Below are 17,939 nucleotides of genomic sequence, written 5' to 3'. Positions count from 1 at the left end.
AACCCCAATTTTGAAAGACAAAATCTAATTCTGTGTGATCTACAGATCAATGAATGGAATGGTTTTTATATTTGCTGTGACACTCAGTAGTGTGCAACATCTACAAAAGAGACAGACCAAAGCTATTGTAAACTATTGTGGACTAGGATAGTTGCCCAAAAGGCTGTCTGTTTACGGCTTTGCCTAATGCCTTCTGAGACACGGAGGGTCCAGAGAGTGTTTTTATTTACCGCGGCTGCAGCACACAAGCCGCCAGCTGCACATGCAACACACCACAATACCAAACAATCCCGCTTCCCCGTGTTTTTAACATGGCGAGCGTGATTGTGGATGCCGTGCAGGTGAGTCCCCACGGCACCACCGACCACGCCTCACCACAGCTTCTATTCTCAATCCTTGTGTCTCTGCAGATATTTGATGGTCCCAGTATTCATTACTACCCTATTGGGACATTCTGTGGTTTGAATCTGCCCCCTCCTGTAAGAAGTTTGGGAAGCACTGTCACTGTGCAGTTCAAGTCAGATGCAGTGTTGGGAGGAAAAGGTTTCCTTTTGGAATGGACTGCTATTCAGAACTCTGGACCACCACCCACTATCACACCAGGTGAGAAGCAGTAGTTTCTCAGCAGCCCTGTTACATAAACCCATGCATGACCCATATGCAGACTTATAGCTGGAAGGAAACAAAAACCTAACCTTTACTGTGGCTGATGTAGAATATCTGAGAATACTGCAGGGAAACACACAAGACAAACAAATTAAATAGAGAGAATGCCAATGGCATTATTTATTTATTTATTTATTTGTGCTTAATTATTTGCGCTTATTTATTGAACTGAAAGGCAATGTAGTGACTTGACTGTGAAGGTTCTCAGTCATCCAGGTCATCCTAGTCTAAGGAGCTTGGAAAGAAAAGCATCTGGATTTAAGTTGTTTGAAGATCCGAGAAGCTTCTTCTAGGGTCATATGGTGGAGAGTGCCAGATTTAAGCCCTGTGGGAGTGTCCCCTCAAGAGGGACAATGGACCCCCTAATGATCCTCTACCTAATCACACCAGCCAAGGTGTGAAGATGGGTGTAGGGCACAATCAGCCAAGGTTTCAGGTGAGCTCATTGTGAAACCTCACCCCACCCTATCATGTGATTTCCTGAGGTGAAATGGCCCAGGGTGTGAGTGGGCATTAAGGCGTCTGGAAGGGATCTCAAAACTAGATTATAGATCCCTTCCCAGATGCTTTAATGTTATTTTCGACAAGTTTGCTTTTTTCCTGTGGGACACTCCCACAGAGCTTAAATCTAGGACTCTCCACCATTTGACCCTAGAACTGAAGAAGCTTCTCAGATGAGAGGTGAAACATCTTCAAGCAACTTAAAGAAGTCCAGATGCTTTTCTTTCCAAATGTAGTGACTTCAGTATTGGGTAAGATGTTCACATTTCTGTGTACATGTAAGAACCCGGACTGCTGCTATCAGACTCTTAGTCAGTTGAGGAAATTTATTTTCTTTAGTGATAGAAGGCAGTCCTGGTGACCATATTAATATGATTTTCAAAACTGAAGTCACTGTCCAAAATCATACGCAGGTCTCTGACTTACTGTGTTTCCGAAATGTTAAATACAACCTTCATCTTGTTGTTTTTCTGTATGTGTGCCAGGTGCATGCGGTGGAATGCTAATGACAGGAGAGACTCCTGGCTTCCTCTATTCTCCTGGCTGGCCAGAAAACTACCCTCCTAATCAGGAGTGTACCTGGTTGATACGTTCTCCAGACTCAACTGTAGAGCTTACTATCTTGTCTTTAGACATAGAGGACAGCCATACCTGCTACTTTGATAGCGTTGTTGTCAGAGATGGTAAGTAATTAAAGCCAACATTAAGGAATAATAGTGCTGATGGATTTTTAAGGTCATTCAATTTCAACTGATGAAATGACCATTTGTATTTTCCCTGCTTTTAAAGATATTAAAAACAGTTTTCTTTGAAATTCAATGTGACATTCCCCCACCCCAAACATGACATAATCTAACACCATCAAGTTGACTCTTATAGAAAGATTTGGTGTCTGATAGTAACATATCCAGAACTTGTGATGGCACCTGCCTTTCTTTCCCAAAATGAATTGTTGAAAAATTCATGTTCTTGTTTAGAGGCAGACCACAGCCTCAGACTTAATATTCTAGTAAGAGCAAAACTGACATGTTTTGTTTTGAGCTTAAATTCCACAACGTGTCTTATGCTTTAGGCTAAATTATGTGTAAATGACTTAAAGTGTTTAAAAACAAAAAATATTAGAGCACAAAAATGCATTTATGAAAATTTCAGCAAGTGATGCTTTACTGTTGTTATGTTATATTATGATATATATTATTCATTTTGTTTCATTTGTGGCAAATGACAGCATCTAATAACATACTGTGCAGCATTGTTATAGATCTCTTGATAATTCTCCCATCATTATTTACGTGTGGATTCTATATATCAAAACAACAGCTTTCTAATTGAGAAGTCTTTGCCTTGAGGAATGATCATTGTGAAATGTATGATGTCGTTGCAACATCCAACTTAAGATGCTTGTTTCATGAAGTGCTAGAGCTTCTCTGGACATGTCATTGATTGCTGAAGTGAAGATGGCTCGTGGATTACCTTGATTGTGCAATTTAGTGCAACTATAAACATGATTGGCACAGAAATATTTTTATTTTCTGCGTGATGTCATACATGCCTGTATGTACTGTCCAAATCTTGTGATTTGAAATCTGCATTTCACTTAAAAAACATAAATTATTTGCATGGCAGTGCTTTCTTTTATATAAAGTAGTAAAAATTATTTTCTGCAGATGCTTATTTAAACCAGATAACATGAAAGACCCTAAAGTCAGTGCCCTGGACTTGTAGAGAGCATTTATATGTCCACCTGACTGTTGTTGGTTTGTTTGGCCTTCTGGACAGTTTAGAATGTCCTTTGTTTTGGTTACTCCCAGGCGCAACCAGTCAGTCCCCTGTGCTGGCCAACGTATGTGGTCGGGATCATCCAGGATCTCTTCACTCAACAGGAGACTCCATGTACATCCATTTCTCCTCAGACGGCAGCATCAGTGGCCAAGGCTTTAATGCCTCCTACTCAAAAGGTGATACATTAGCAGTTAATTACTAAACTACACGACATATAACCATAAGATCAAAACAAAACACCAAGATGCTGAAATACTACATGCTTCAGTCTTAAAAAGACATAAAAGCAAATTGGGTGGTAGTCCTTTTTGTCCACAGTTCTCAGCTATGACAGAAGAAAGAGGTCATTTACTTTCAACATAAAGTAAGTTGTAACAAGCTTTCAGTGTGCGAACCTACCATAACTGCTTGAAGCATTCTCTCCTGTATGTCCATGTGAACCCATTAAAACAGATGGGCTCCCATTTGTTTTTGGTCACACTTTTAGGTCAAACTACTGTAACTGTAACCTTCGAGTCTTTTCTATACATGTTTTTGATGGACCCCCAAAGTTCATATAAGACATGAAAATGAGAAATAAATCCACACTTGTTGAATATAAGACAGTCCAAGAAGTCAAATTATAATTATACTATATAATAATTATTGCTAACTCCCTTAACTTGAGAATTGTTTTTGGTAATCCAGATTTAACATCCATGTAATGTTCGGTGATACGTTGTGGTGTTGTGGGCAGAAACACTTCCTTTCAGGTCATTTTTCATGATCAATATATTAACTGCCAGACTCCACAACTGCCACTACTCTACAACAATAATTATACTAGTAAGACGAATTATATGTGATACTTTTTCTTTTCATAGGTTGCAGTGGACTCCTGCATGTTGACAGAGGTGTAATGAGCACTCCCAATTACCCACAGAATTACTGGCCAGGTTTGGATTGCAGCTGGCACGTGATGGTGACACCTGGCTTTAGAATTTCTGCCACCTTCCAAACCCCCTTTCAGATCCAAGGCTTTGGAACTGGATGCAGTACAGGGGATTACCTGGAGGTAAACATACGGATAGCAAAAGCTACAAAAATAAAAATGTGAAAAAAAAAATCCACATTGCTACAAGTGAGAAAATAGATTTTTGACCCTGTGGATGCACATAGACTGAAGTGATTACTGGCAATTAACAGCTGTTTTAAGCTGTTAAAGAATGAACATTTACTGGTGCTAGAAATCAATGACTGTGTTGTCCAGCTCGATCCAGTTTGATCCAGTCTCAGTCCAGTCTGGACAGTATGCAGGGAATAGTTTGATCAAATGTGCTGTCCACTTAAGTCCCACCATGATGATGTAAAGTGAAACAAGCAACAGGCTTAGCTATATTTGACAAGTTTGCTTTTTTCTTTTTGCAGAAAACAATGGTAAATGGCCTGTATTTATATAGCACTTTACTTAATCCCTAAGGACCCCAAAGCGCTTTACACATCCAGTCATCCACCCATTCACACACATTCACACACTGGTGATGGCAGCTACATTGTAGCCACAGCCACCCTGGGACGCACTGACAGAGGCGAGGCTGCCGGACACTGGCGCCACCGGGCCCTCTGACCACCACCAGTAGGCAACGGGTGAAGTGTCTTGCCCAAGGACACAACGACCGAGACTGTCCAAGCCGGGGCTCGAACCGGCAACCTTCCGATTACAAGGCGAACTCGCAACTCTTGAGTCACGATCGCCCCAACAAACAATTCTAACAATGCAATGTGAAAAAATGTGAAACAAAAGCATGCAAGAAACAAATGTAAATTGAAGTAAATTATTAAAGTGAGCATCTCAACACGTCACATAAAACCCCAAGAAAGTTGAAGGAAAATTTTATTTGTTGGAAAATTTTCCCACTTAGTTCATATTTGATGAAGCATGTTTTTGAACATCAGACAAGTAAGCATATGTAACGTCACATTATCAAAGTTACCTGATAGGGCAAAACGTCATATGTCATCAGATGGTGGCTATGTTCCAAGGTATTGATGTTACTACTTGTCTAATGTACTAACAGATAAATCATGTTAAGAGGAAATTTATATCCTTCCAAACTATTCTCAGTTTGGATTGCTGTGCACTGTCGAATTGGACCACCTGGATATGACAGTAACTTTTTTATTAATGCGTTTGATTAATAAAAAAGTTTGCAGAAGAAACTGTGATACATTGTGGTGTTTTTTAAAAACTGTGGTTATGTTTAAGTTTATTTTATAAACCTTACAGTGACAACAACAACAGTAGATGGGAGTACTAAGGTTCCTGAAAGTTTTTTTCTGGTTTCAGAGCCCTGGTTGGACTTCCTGAAGTCACTGATCTTTTGATAAATTATTTCTATCGTTATTCACAGTTATCTTTCCCTTTCTCCACAGCTCAGGAATGGTCCAGATGGCTCTTCTCCATTACTTGGAGGACGACTGTGTGGTTCAAGCCCCCCATCTGTTCTCCAGACAACTGACAACCACCTCTTTATTCACTTTGTGTCCGATGCCAGTAATGAGGCCTCCGGCTTTAAGCTGGTATTCGAAGCCCACAGTCAAGGTAGAATCTTCACTTCATCACTATCACAGGAAATGTTTCAGTGCACAAAAGCAATCATTTCTAAACGTTTAGTCACGGTTGACAAGTTTTGAAATTGAAGGAAACATGGACTTGATGCCAACAGAACTCTAATTTAGGAACAATGTTTTCAGTTTTATGCTTACGAGAGGCAAAGGGAACTAAGTTGGCTTAAAGGGGGCGGGTGTAAAGTATCTTGTTCAGAAAGAAGATTAATTGAGGAGCTGCATTAATGCCCAGCATAAGACAAAGGTTATTTTGTAACTTTAAGTCATGCAAAGCTGCTGTAGTAAAGCCCAGGAGAAACTTTGGAGTTGGATATAAAATAATAGGTCCCTCTTTTTCAATTTTCAGCCTGTTTCCAAAAATGTTTGCTGTGTAAAATATTAATAAAACAAAATGTCATGGTTTAAAAGTCCATATTTAATTAAAAGAAGAATAAATTAAATGTTGAAAACATTGTTTTTTGGGTGAATTAAAAAAAAAAACGTATACTTTTCTTTCTTTGGTTACATACTGGTCATAATGTCATAAAGCTGTCTGTACTGTATGCAGGCCAGCTTAGCAAATGGACCCTTGTGCTATAGAGCTCTGCTGTTAGAATACAAATAGAATGAGGCTTATCATTGTCTTAGTATATTGCTCCAAAGTTTGCATATATTGTTTGGCATTATATCCATAATTATACCCATAATTTCCTAAATCTGTTTTTGATTTTGATTTGTCAAACCACGGGACATTTTGGCCCTTTACCTCAGACTATCTTGAATAACCTAAACAGAAAAGATGTGTTTCTGGATCTTTGTATATTTTGCATGGTAGAGTTTGCTTTTGCTGACTGTGTCCAAGCTGTGTCCATTGCAAATCTTTAACTTATTTTTGTTTGTTTTGCACAAATTTTCCTGGTATCCAAACTTTTTCTGAAGTAGGTTTAAAAAACCCCACAGAATATTATCTTTTCGAATTTACGTAGATGTTGGAAAACCTGTCACGTCTCTTATCTTGATCCTTCTATTTCTCCACAGGTTGTGGAGGTTTCATCGAGGTGAATGATAATGATCCTCCAGGGTACATTACTTCACCGAACTATCCACAGAATTACCCCCAGAACATTGACTGTATCTGGGTAATTACTGTGCCCAATGGGGAAGCTGTCCAGATTGACTTTGAGGATCAGTTCTACATTGAACCCACATCCAGGTACACCTTTACTTTCTCTTCTCTTGTTGTATTTATAGCTTCTTATTACCACATAAATATAGTAATTTTTGTCATTTTATTGAGTTTCATCCCAAGATTATTGGTAAATACATTTTAGCCTATCTATGTTTTTACAAAAGAAACTAAACTAAAGAACAAACAAACATTACAATCTTACTAAATTGGTTGGTGGTGTTATTAGTGTTTGAAGAACACAATATGTAAACTCTATCTAGAAACTCTTTCACTTTAGAAGAGTTGAAAACACTTTCACGTTTATTCGTGCCCCAAGTTTCAGGGCTTACAACATGTTTTTGTCCATTTATTCAACAGCTGTATGTACGACTACTTGGAGCTGCGTGATGGCTCAACATCCAACAATAACATCATTTCCCGTCTTTGTGGCAACACCCGACCATCTACTCAACATTCGACAGGTTCCTCCATGTGGCTTAGGTTTCGTACTGACGCCAGCGTCACGCACCAAGGATTCAAAGCAAAATACTCCATAGGTAAAGAATATCATGGTCATGCAGTCTGAAACTCATGACTGTGTCTGTTCTTCCCTCATTAATGTCTAGATTGGAAGTTGTAAACCAGTTAGCTGATGGTCTCATCATAAGACTGGCGTGGCAATTTTTTGATCAACTAGCAATAAAATTGTCTTTATCTAGGTCTGGTTGTAAGGTGCCTTGAGAGGCGGCATTCTTGTGGCATACAGACCGAAAGTTATGGGAAATTGTGCCAGTATCAAAGCATTACTGGACTAGCTGTTTGTTTATGTCTTAAAATACTGTATGCCATTTGAAATTCACATTAAAACATTGATTAAAGAGATGTAACCTTTGAGATTTTGACTATGTAGCAGAGTGGTGATAGAAAACCACAATGACCTATTTCAAAGCTCTGTTCTGATTCTGTAACTCAAATTCCTCACAGCAACATGTGGAGGCACCTACATAGGTCAGAGGGGTGTGATCTACAGCCCAGGCTTCCCAGGCTCCAACTATCCTGATAGCTCCAGTTGTGAGTGGTACCTGGAGGGACCCACAGGACACTACCTCACTCTTAGCTATGGGAATTTCAGCTTGCAGAATACTGATGGATGCTCTGCTGACTATGTGGAGATCAGAGAGTACAACGCCTCAGGTAAAAACATAAGTAATAAAAAAAACCCAACAAGATACATTCTCTACACCATCACAATGTCTATTGTGTTGAAATCTTTTCTGTCCGCAACTTTCTAAAACTGGACTTCCTTCTCAGTTCTTTTTCTTAAGTAAATGTATTTATCTGATTTGACTTTATAACCCAAATTATGAAAACGTTGGGATGCTGTGTAAAAAACCAAACAAACCCCTAAAAACATGTCAAATGTTTGAACTAAGGTGTTTGTTCCAGTAAATATATATTATTTTACGAAAAGTACTAGCACAGTACTTCAATGGCAGTTTTTCATTTGAGAAACAAATAACTTCTGTTGTAAAAGCTCAGGGCCGTTGCAAACACTAAAAGTATTTTGTTATCTGCTGACTTTGAGAAAGTGGTTCTTGCATTTACTTCATACAGGCTTGATTAATAGTCTTTATTTTGGAATCAGTCAGGCTCTGCTCTTTCATCTTCAGCTTGTTCAGAAGGCCGAGGCCTGACTTTTGACAGGCCCCCATCTTGGCTCGTTTACACTGGGTTCCTGTACGTTATAGAATTGATTTTAAGACTTTAGAGCTTGTTTTTAAGTCTCTAAATGATTATCTCTTTCATACCACTCTGATCTTTTAACTAAAAATACTCCAAATAGAACTCTTAGGTCAGCTGATAAGTTGCTTCTGACTGAAACACAGAGTAGACTGGGCCTTTGCCATTGCTGCACCTAAACTTATATACAGTCTGCCTCTTCAAATTAGGACCTACGCAATTAGACTGACGCAACGCAACAAAATTTTGACCCCCCCCCCTAGCTTTAAATTGTGACAGAGTTTTGTTTTGTTCTTTTTATGTGTGTTTGTTTTACTTTGAGCCTGCTTCTGCTGTTAAAAGGGAGTTTTTCCTTCCCACTGTCGCCAAAGTGCTTGCTCACAGTTTTCTCTGCCAATGCTGACTTAAAATGGACTGAGGAACAGTGTAAAACTGTTCTAGGATTATGCAAATTAAAGTTTGATGGGTTTTTGGGAAACATGGACTACGGATCCTCTGGACAAAAAGAAGGGCCACCTGGCTTGTTATCAGTGCTCAGTTCAAACTTCACATTTCTGATAGTAAAGGGATACAGTAGTACCTATGGAATTGGCAGATTGTACATCTGGAAATGTGCCATCTATGCTAAAAGGTATATAATAGGAAAAAGTAGAATGGTATAGGCTCCCATCCAAATGATGCTTTTTTTCAGTGAAGGCCTTGCAGATTTCGGTAAGACAATGCTAACGTGCATAATGCATACTAAATCTGTTACAACTGCTTTGCAGTGTAAGACAGTAAAATGTTATAGCGGTCCTCTTCCAAAAGTACAGCCACCTTTTAAAGGGAGAGGGGATCCTACATAATGGTAAACATGGCCCCATCTCAATTCGTTTGAGAAGTTTTGCTCTCAGTTTAAAATTAGCTAATGTTTTTCTTAAATGGTAGATTTTTGTGAGTTAAAATGTTTGATGTGTTTTAAATGTTCTATTGTGATTGTTCATAAGATTTGCAAATAATTGCATTCTGTCCCAATAGTCCCAACAGTTTTGAACTTAGGAAAGTAAATTACACCCAACACATGTGTCTGTGTTTCATGTTGAGACAGTGGGGTGATCAAGATATTCCTGCATCCTTTCTAATGTTTGTTTAGGCCGCCTACTGGGCCGACATTGTGGCAATAACCTTCCTGCTCCCATGGAGACGTCTGACAGTTTTGCTTATGTCCGGTTTGTCAGTGACACCAGTGGAAATGCAGCTGGCTTCCGTCTGTTCTTTGAAGCAAGTGTTGAAGGTGGGTACATTTTGAAAAGTACAAGGAATAGTTGCTGGATGATCATTATGGTACGTCATATTTACACATGAAGTAAATCTTTGAGTAATATCACCACGATAGTCATAATTATCATAGAGACCTGTTTTTGTGGGTAACTGTTGTTTCATTAGGTTCAGTTTTTTTCCTTTTCATTTTGAATGACTGCATGGATGAGAACCAAATCGTACAATAAAAAATTGACATATGTATGTTAAAGCATTTGATAGAAAACGTTGTCAACATTATTAGAACTTGCTCTCATACTTTCATATTTGTGTATTTGACAGCTCTTCAGTCAGCAAAAGGTCATAAATAAGCCAGATATAGTCCTGCATATTAACAAACCATTACACTGTATGTTACAATATTATGGAGAAAACACAAAACATAAAGTTAATAAGCTGTTTATATTCTAATTTTTTTAATGACCTGTAAAAGAAGAATCAATACAAATGTTTTTATCACACAGAGATGCTAAAGTCCAAGCTTTAGATCCTGTTCATCAATATGTAAGATCTGACAGTTCTTTTCTTACATTTCTGTTTCTGTTCTCAAGTAATAAAGTTCAGTGTATTATATAATAATATACTGATGATAATAATCACTGCAATGTTTAATTTATCTTATTTGTAAAGTGTCAGTCATTTAAGAAAACAGCATTTTTTCATAATAAACCAAATAACAAAGGGATTCACATGAAGATGGAGATAAAACACGTTGACCTACAAACAGTGACATAAAGGGAACCTGGAAATTGCGACTTCGAACAAATGCAAAAAGAAAAACTGGATAACAGGAGAAACAGGCTGGTTGATTATCTGCCTCATTACAGTGCCTTTTGATTTTGTTTCCAAGCAACAAAAGGAGACAAAAAAAATTAAGCCACTCTTCATTCTAGCGACCTCAAACTGAAAGCCAGTCTAACTCAGTGGCAATGATGGGTTGTGGAGATATCTGATGAACAGACAGATCGGGTTAAATGCTTAATTTAGTTTTTGGTTTACAGAAATACATGAAATTAATTTACAACATTATTTGTTATGCTGAATCTCTCTCTTTTTTCTTTTCCCACAGAATGTGGAGGTGAACTGAATGCTCCCTCAGGAACTATCTCCTCTCCCAATTACCCCAACTTATATCCCCACAGCCGAGTGTGTCGCTGGGAGCTGGTAGTGTCACCAGGCCGCAAGGTTACCCTCACCATCAGTGACCTGAGACTGGAAGGTTCTGATACATACTGCGTATTTGACTATGTTGATGTGAGTCCCTTTCTGCCAGTAGTCGTCATCCCTTTCACTTGACTCGAACCACAAATCAAATTAATTCCCCTTTCATGCTGTGGAATCTCTGATAGCATCTAGAACCCTTGAAAAATGAAATTAAAAAAATCAAAATTTCCACAAATGTTTATCTGTGTAATTTTTTTTGTGAAATTGAAAATACTGAAATATAGTTTATTACCTTTTTGATGAGCATGCAAGAAAAATTGCATATCAAGCATAACTCTATGTCCTCCAGGTAATGAACGGATTGGCAGTCGATGCCCCTCACCTACAACGGTTCTGTGGTACAGTACCGGCTGGAACTCAGGTGCGGTCCTCTGGCAACACCATGGCTGTTGAGTTCCGCACTGATGCGTCGGTGTCCAGTGGTGGATTCTTGGCTACGTATTCCTCTGATGAACCTGCAGGTTAGATTCTCCTGCGTGCAAAACTAAAATATTATCTACAGAAAAATATAATTCACATTGCTTTAACCATAATAGCCATGTATCCATGGCAGTTTCTTAAACACGTTAATGCAGGAAACCACACGTATACATGATTTAGTATTATTAATGCAGGGATGTAAGATATCAAAAACATCATTCTGTTATCAAAAACTATTCTGCTGCAGTTTCATGTTGTATTGTCTAAATCAGAGGTCTTGGTGTAGCAATTTTTAGATCCCCCAGTGGCTTGTGCTCTGACCAGTATAAAGTGGTCGGTAGAGAATATGATGACAGGTGTTAACACGTCTTCTTTCAAATGGTCCAATTTAATTTCTATTGGAAGATGGTGCCAAAAATGACTTTCTATTAGCTGATAATGCTACCTGGCAGAGGGTTGTTTTAAAACATTCCTTTACCAAAAGAAGCAATGACTCACTATGAAAAGACATCGCTACACAAAAACTGTATTTTATTTTTATTTTTTTTAGCAAATTCTACATAATTTCTCAAAACAAGAATTAATTAGTCTGCAGAAAAATCTTCCCTGTCAGTGTTATGTGGATTAAAATATTTGAAACATTTCATACTCTGTTATATCATTACTATGGATACATGTTTGCAATGGCTCTCCTGTGAAGATATTTCTGAAGAAAACTGGATTCCATCTTCTTATCTACATCACACATGTTGGGCAAGGTGGTTAGTAACAGAAAACTCTGTTACGATGATAACTGAAGCAGATCTTTTTGTTAATGCTAGCTAGCTCTGTTTCCACACAAAGCACAGTTTGTATCTGATCTCAGGACAGGCTGTTTTGATCCAGCAGGTAAATCCAGGGAGCATGTGCACGTGCGGTGGATCTGAGCAGAGAGAATAAGAGGCCCAACTGAAAAATGCAAGAACCATAATCTACTATTAGGAAGCCTGAGCGACTGTAGATCTTAGCTAGTCAAATGACTTGCAATCAGAGTGAGGAAGGATGTGTTATGTATGTCAGCTGGTGAGTAATGAGCTGCAAGTGGATAGGCCGGGAAAGATAAAAGGAACGAGCAGGTAACCACACCTCTTTAACCACAAAAAAGACTTTTGGAACCCAAAGAAAGCTGAAAGTCATACAAGATTATTCCTTATTGGAGGATGATGTTTTTGTAATTGCTGAAGAGTCCAATTACTCTGTCCAATTGCCTGTCCTGTCTGTACCTTAGTATTAATTACTAATAATTATTAATTGGTATCATTTCCAATCAGTAACAGGTCAGTCGATATAGTCTCAACCACCTACACTTCATTGTGTTTTAATGAAGTGCTGTTCCGTATTGTGTTCTAACATTTACTCTAATCTGCTATTTTAATCTGTATTTTGCTAGAATGTGGCGGTATCCTGAATAACCCTGATGGTGGCAACTTCACTTCTCCTGGCTACCTGGTGTCCAACTACAGCAACAACATCAACTGTGAGTGGCTGATTCAGAACCCACAGCACATCAACTCCTCTATTGTGGTGTTGATAGAAGACTTGCACCTGGAGGACCATCAAACCTGTGAAGCAGACTATCTCCAGTTCCGCTTAGGTAAGTCCTAAGTAGGATACCAGACCAATATGACGTATAAATTATGTGTGCAATGAAGTCTATAGCTGCATTTTTATTTTAATTACATAAGCTTGGAGGCTTGAGCTTATTACAAGCTACCATAGGGCGTGAAGCAGGGTACACCTCGGACAGGTCACCTGTCTGACATAGGGCTAGCACATAGAGACAGACAATTATTCACACTTAACCCCATTAATTGCATGTCTTCAAACTGTGGGAGGAAGCCAGAGTACACGGAGAAAACCCACGCAAATGTAGGGAGAACATGCAAGCTCCACACAGAAAGGCCCCGGTCAGACGGTGGAGTAGAACTCGCTACTTTCTACCTGCGAGGTGCTAACAGTGCTAACCACCACACCACTGTGCTGCCGTTATTAAAAGAGTCAATTTGGCAAATTGCTATAAGAAATGATCCAAGCCTTAGCAGACAGCTAGTTGGTTGTAACACAAATAGAATTTAGTAAGAGAGCATTTTTATTTATGTATTTTTTAATTAACCATTACTGCCATTTGAAATAGATTAGGCCAGGCAAAATTGCCGGCACCACCTCAAAAGTAAAGTTTTTGTTTCTTTTGTGAATAAATTATGCAGCTGTGAGTTTCCAGGTTTCGTTATGATTTCAAAATAAATCTTTGCATTATGATATTATTATTATTATTGTAGCAGATAAAAAAAACAAACTAAAAACTCAATGTATCTGTGTTGTGTGTTCAAGAGTGGAAGAAAAAGTATATGAAATCTAGTCTAGTCCTTTCTAATCTAATGTCTCACCTTTTGCAGGTGACTCAAGTGGAGAGCTGCTGGGCAAGTTTTGTGGCCAGACAGCTCTTGTACTTCCTATTGTGGTCTTTACCCCAGAACTCTGGGTCCATTTCCAGACAGACAACTCCAACGGAGACTTGGGTTTCAAGGCTAAGTACTTGTTTTCCGGTACGACTCACACTAATACCTTAGTTATCCTATGCCACTATTTCTTTGAATTTGAGACTAGTATTTAGCTAATGTAGCAATCAAGTAGCAGATGAAGATTGTCCTTTGATGCATCATTCTCTCTTTTTTCTCTTAGAATGTGGAGGCTGGCAGACAGGTGACGGTGGGGTGTTAGCCAGTCCTGGTTACCCTAACCTCTATCCAAGCCCCAGTCGCTGTGCTTGGCTGCTTGAGGCTCCAGAGGGCCACACTATTACAGTAAGTGTGCACAGTGGCTTGCTACATTAAAACAACTATGTGGACTACAGTGTACAATTGAATGCCCCCTATAAGCGAGCACTTTAGCGACAGTGGAAAGACTCCCTTTTAACAGGAAGAAACCTCCAGCAGAACCAGGCTCAGGGAGGGGCGTAAGACAGGAGAAAAACATGCAGTGAAAGAGAGCCAGAGATTGATTAATAATCATATTAAATGCAGAGAGGTGTACAAACACATGCTGAGTGAGAAGGGGTGAGAGAAAGAGAAGCGCTCAGTGCATCATGGGAAGTCCCAGCAACCTAAGTCTTTTGTAGCAAAACTAAGGGAGGATTCAGTCTCAACTGATCCAGCCCTAACTATATGCTTTATCAACAAGCAAAGTTTTAAGTGTAATCTTAAAAGCAGAGAGGGTGTCTGTCTCCCAAATCTACCGGGGTGATACAGTACTATGAGGTATTTAAGTTAAGACTGTACAAGACGTTAATTTATTGTCCAAGATGAAGTGCTCTTATACTTTTCAAATTTCTTGATATCCATTTCTCTTCCATGCTGCAGCTAACCTTCACCTACTTTAACTTGGAGTCCCACAACACATGTGGCTGGGATTCTCTCACCATCTTCAATGGAGGATCCCCAGGTTCTCCCATTATTGGTCAGTACTGTGGTACCACCTCCCCAGGAACCATCCAGTCAGGATCCAACAAACTGGCTATAGTTTTCCTGGCTGATCATAGTGTGTCCAAAGGAGGATTTTTGGCCTCCTGGTCTTCTGATTCTTCAGGTGGGTCTACACTGCCTAATTAAACATTTTATTCATTTTCTTTTTTGCAGTTGCCTATTCCATGTTTACTCCAATTGTATTATCAGGATCTCACATCTGAGTTAAATTCAGTGAAGCTAAACTAAGACATAGTTGAATATGTAGGATTAAATACAATATGATACAGTATGATGCTGTCACTTTGAACACTGAGTTAGATTATTTTTTTATATCCAACATGTCAGAAGGTCATAACTGTTCAGTATTGGTTTTCAGCCTTGTGTACAAATATTTTCCTGAGTATTCAGTGTATGGTTATTCATACGCGGAAGAGCTATGGGACGACCTCTGAGTTATTTAATGTCTTACATACACTTTGTGCTCATGTACTCACATATTTTTTTTACTGCCAGGATGTGGAGGGGTGATCCATGCTGATGCAGGAACAATCAAGTCTCCAAACTATCCCCAGAACTTCCCAGCCAATGTGGAGTGTACCTGGAAAATAATTGCCCATGACGGAAATCACCTTGAGATGAGCTTCAGCAGTGATTTTGAAATTCCAGACAGCGGCGGGACCTGTGAGAGCAGCTATATCAAGGTATAAGCACTTGCACCTTGCAGTAGATTTTTTCCCCCTTTTTTCATTTCAAATATAGCTTTAATTTAGGGCAGGGATAATCAAATTGCTATTGAATCTTCTTCTTCATATTCATATCAAAAATATTCCTCTTCGTATTTTTGTTTTGGCAGATTTTTATTCCTTTTAGGTTGAATTCCAGAATTCAACCGAAAAGGGATTTGTGTCTTTCATGTATTAGGCGAATATGTAAACTGTGGTGCCACTGAGTAATGTGTCCTTCATATAGGTAATAATATTAATAAAAAATATTGTTATTATATGCATTATTATTATTACTTCCATGTCAGACACAAGTCCCTTATGGGTTGTGTCAAGAAGGGCTGCAGCGCTACAGTAAGAGTTTGGAAGGGGGCAGGTTGTGTTTTTGTTTGGTTATTTGTTTGTTTTAGTTTTAGTTTTTTTGTTTAAATTATTATTATTACTGAACTGTTCCTTTAGTTTTGTCTCTTATTCTACTATCATCAGTGCAAAAATAATAAGAAAACCTCAATAAAAGAAAACTATACAATAAATAATAAAATCTTAATATCCAGAAGACATAATCTGTTTTGTCTCCGTTTATTCTATTACACTTTGTATCTGGAAATATGCAATACTTTAGCTTGTTTTCATTTGGCCTGTAAAATGCCCTGTATTTATATAGCGCTTTTCTAGTCCCTAAGGACCCCAAAGCGCTTTACACAACCAGTCCTCCACCCATTCACACACACATTCACACACTGGTGATGGCAGCTACATTGTAGCCACAGCCACCCTGGGGCGCACTGACAGAGGCGAGGCTGCCGGACACTGGCGCCACCGGGCCCTCTGACCACCACCAGTTGCATGCAGAGAAAGCTCTCTGAGCCCCACCAGCAGCGGTCGTTTATTGCAGGGAAAAGAAGACGAATAGAAGCAGCGCAACTAGAAATTTGTGATTTCTTGTTTTCATTTTTATCCCTTCATCCTTTTCCACTTATCAGGGTCACAGGGAGACTGGTGGCTATCCCAGCTACCATAGGGTGGGAGGCAGGGAACACCCTGAGAGTGTCAGTCTGATGCAGGGCTAACACAAAAAGAATGACAGCATTCATACTCATATTCACACCGATGGGCAATTTAGAATCACCAATTAACCTAACCCCACTAACTGAATGTCTTTGGCCTGAAAGAGGAATCCAGACTGCCTGGAGAGGTCCCACACAGACATGGGGGTAACATGCAAACTCCACACAGAAAGGCCCTGCCCAGGTGGTGGAGGCAAACTCAGATCCATCTTACTTTGAGCTAACAGAGCTAACTACGATGCCTATTCATTTTCATTTATTTTTGGCTTATGTGTCATATTTCAAATCATTAGACAACATTACTATGAATTAGTTGAATTACAAAAAGAAGGTTAAAATCATCAAATCTCTGTCTAAGACTGAGTATACTAGTGGCCAAAGGATAAATCACTGAATGCATTATTCTTGTTTAACCGGTTGCCAAGAAAATGCATGGAATACAGTCATTTAATGAAAATAGGCTATATCTGCAGTTATGTGTAGACCCAACATTATTTTGTAAGTCAAATTAGTAGTATGTTTTAAAAAACAAAACAAAACATTTTTTAGCTTCTTTCTCCTCCTTTTTTAATCAAGTATATTTGCTTTCTGACCTTTGACTGCAGAAATTAGAACATTAGCTTGGATTTTTTTCCCAATAACCTTTTTGTTTTCAAATAAAATTGGCTGCAGAATGGTATCATAACAGGACCTGATTAAAACTGTGCATGTTTCTGCAGGTGTGGTCAGGTCACAGTCAAATTAGTGAGGCTCTGCTGTCTACAGGCTGTGGCTCTGTGGCTCCAGGGTCCATAGTTGCTCCAAATAACATCATCACGAGCCGATTCCAGTCCACTGGAGCCCCTGGCAAAGGTTTCTCAGCCTCCTTCAACACCAGTAAGAACCAGACAGCCAGTACAATTTCATGTTAAAGCTTTGCTGTAATGGCTATTATATCACACACTTTGGTGAATTTTCCTCTTCTAAATAAGTTTAGAATTAATCTTTTCTAATATGAAGGTAGAGAAATGTTACTATTGCTATGTAAATGCCATTTTATCTCTGGGAAGACCCAGTAATTCCATGTTTGCCCATTTGGAAGCCGTTGCAGATTCTCAGTTAAGCCTTTAGAACAGTGACCCAAATGTGAGCTGGTGGACCACAAAGGTGCTGCAGGTGGGCTACAGTAATAACAGAAATTCAGTTTGAAGTTATTCAGAAAAATGTACAGTCACATATTTATTTAGACTTATTTATTTATATAAAAAGTGAATTAAAACAG

General features: G+C 38.9%; 1 protein-coding gene across 1 annotated transcript in view; it reads left to right on the top strand.

Annotated features, from left to right (window-relative positions):
* cubn (cubilin (intrinsic factor-cobalamin receptor)) overlaps nt 1–17,939 on the top strand; it is an 82,106-nt gene that overhangs the window by 51,874 nt on the left and 12,293 nt on the right. The window contains exons 37-53 of the mRNA XM_085419442.1: nt 411–603; nt 1,653–1,850; nt 2,979–3,125; nt 3,813–4,003; nt 5,362–5,530; nt 6,574–6,748; nt 7,082–7,260; nt 7,688–7,897; nt 9,576–9,716; nt 10,812–10,996; nt 11,256–11,427; nt 12,816–13,019; nt 13,822–13,971; nt 14,108–14,229; nt 14,785–15,010; nt 15,403–15,590; nt 17,398–17,554. Coding sequence (XP_085275568.1) covers nt 411–603; nt 1,653–1,850; nt 2,979–3,125; nt 3,813–4,003; nt 5,362–5,530; nt 6,574–6,748; nt 7,082–7,260; nt 7,688–7,897; nt 9,576–9,716; nt 10,812–10,996; nt 11,256–11,427; nt 12,816–13,019; nt 13,822–13,971; nt 14,108–14,229; nt 14,785–15,010; nt 15,403–15,590; nt 17,398–17,554 — 3,007 coding nt within the window. The remainder of the gene's footprint in view (nt 1–410; nt 604–1,652; nt 1,851–2,978; nt 3,126–3,812; nt 4,004–5,361; nt 5,531–6,573; nt 6,749–7,081; nt 7,261–7,687; nt 7,898–9,575; nt 9,717–10,811; nt 10,997–11,255; nt 11,428–12,815; nt 13,020–13,821; nt 13,972–14,107; nt 14,230–14,784; nt 15,011–15,402; nt 15,591–17,397; nt 17,555–17,939) is intronic.

The sequence above is a fragment of the Rhamphochromis longiceps genome, linkage group LG9, assembly GCF_057381845.1.
Source record: "Rhamphochromis longiceps isolate RC_006_pf linkage group LG9, R_longiceps_female_GT1.1, whole genome shotgun sequence".
Lineage (NCBI taxonomy): Eukaryota > Metazoa > Chordata > Actinopteri > Cichliformes > Cichlidae > Rhamphochromis > Rhamphochromis longiceps.
The sequence above is the reverse complement of the archived record's forward strand: the minus strand, read 5'-3'. Positions and strand labels throughout refer to the sequence as shown.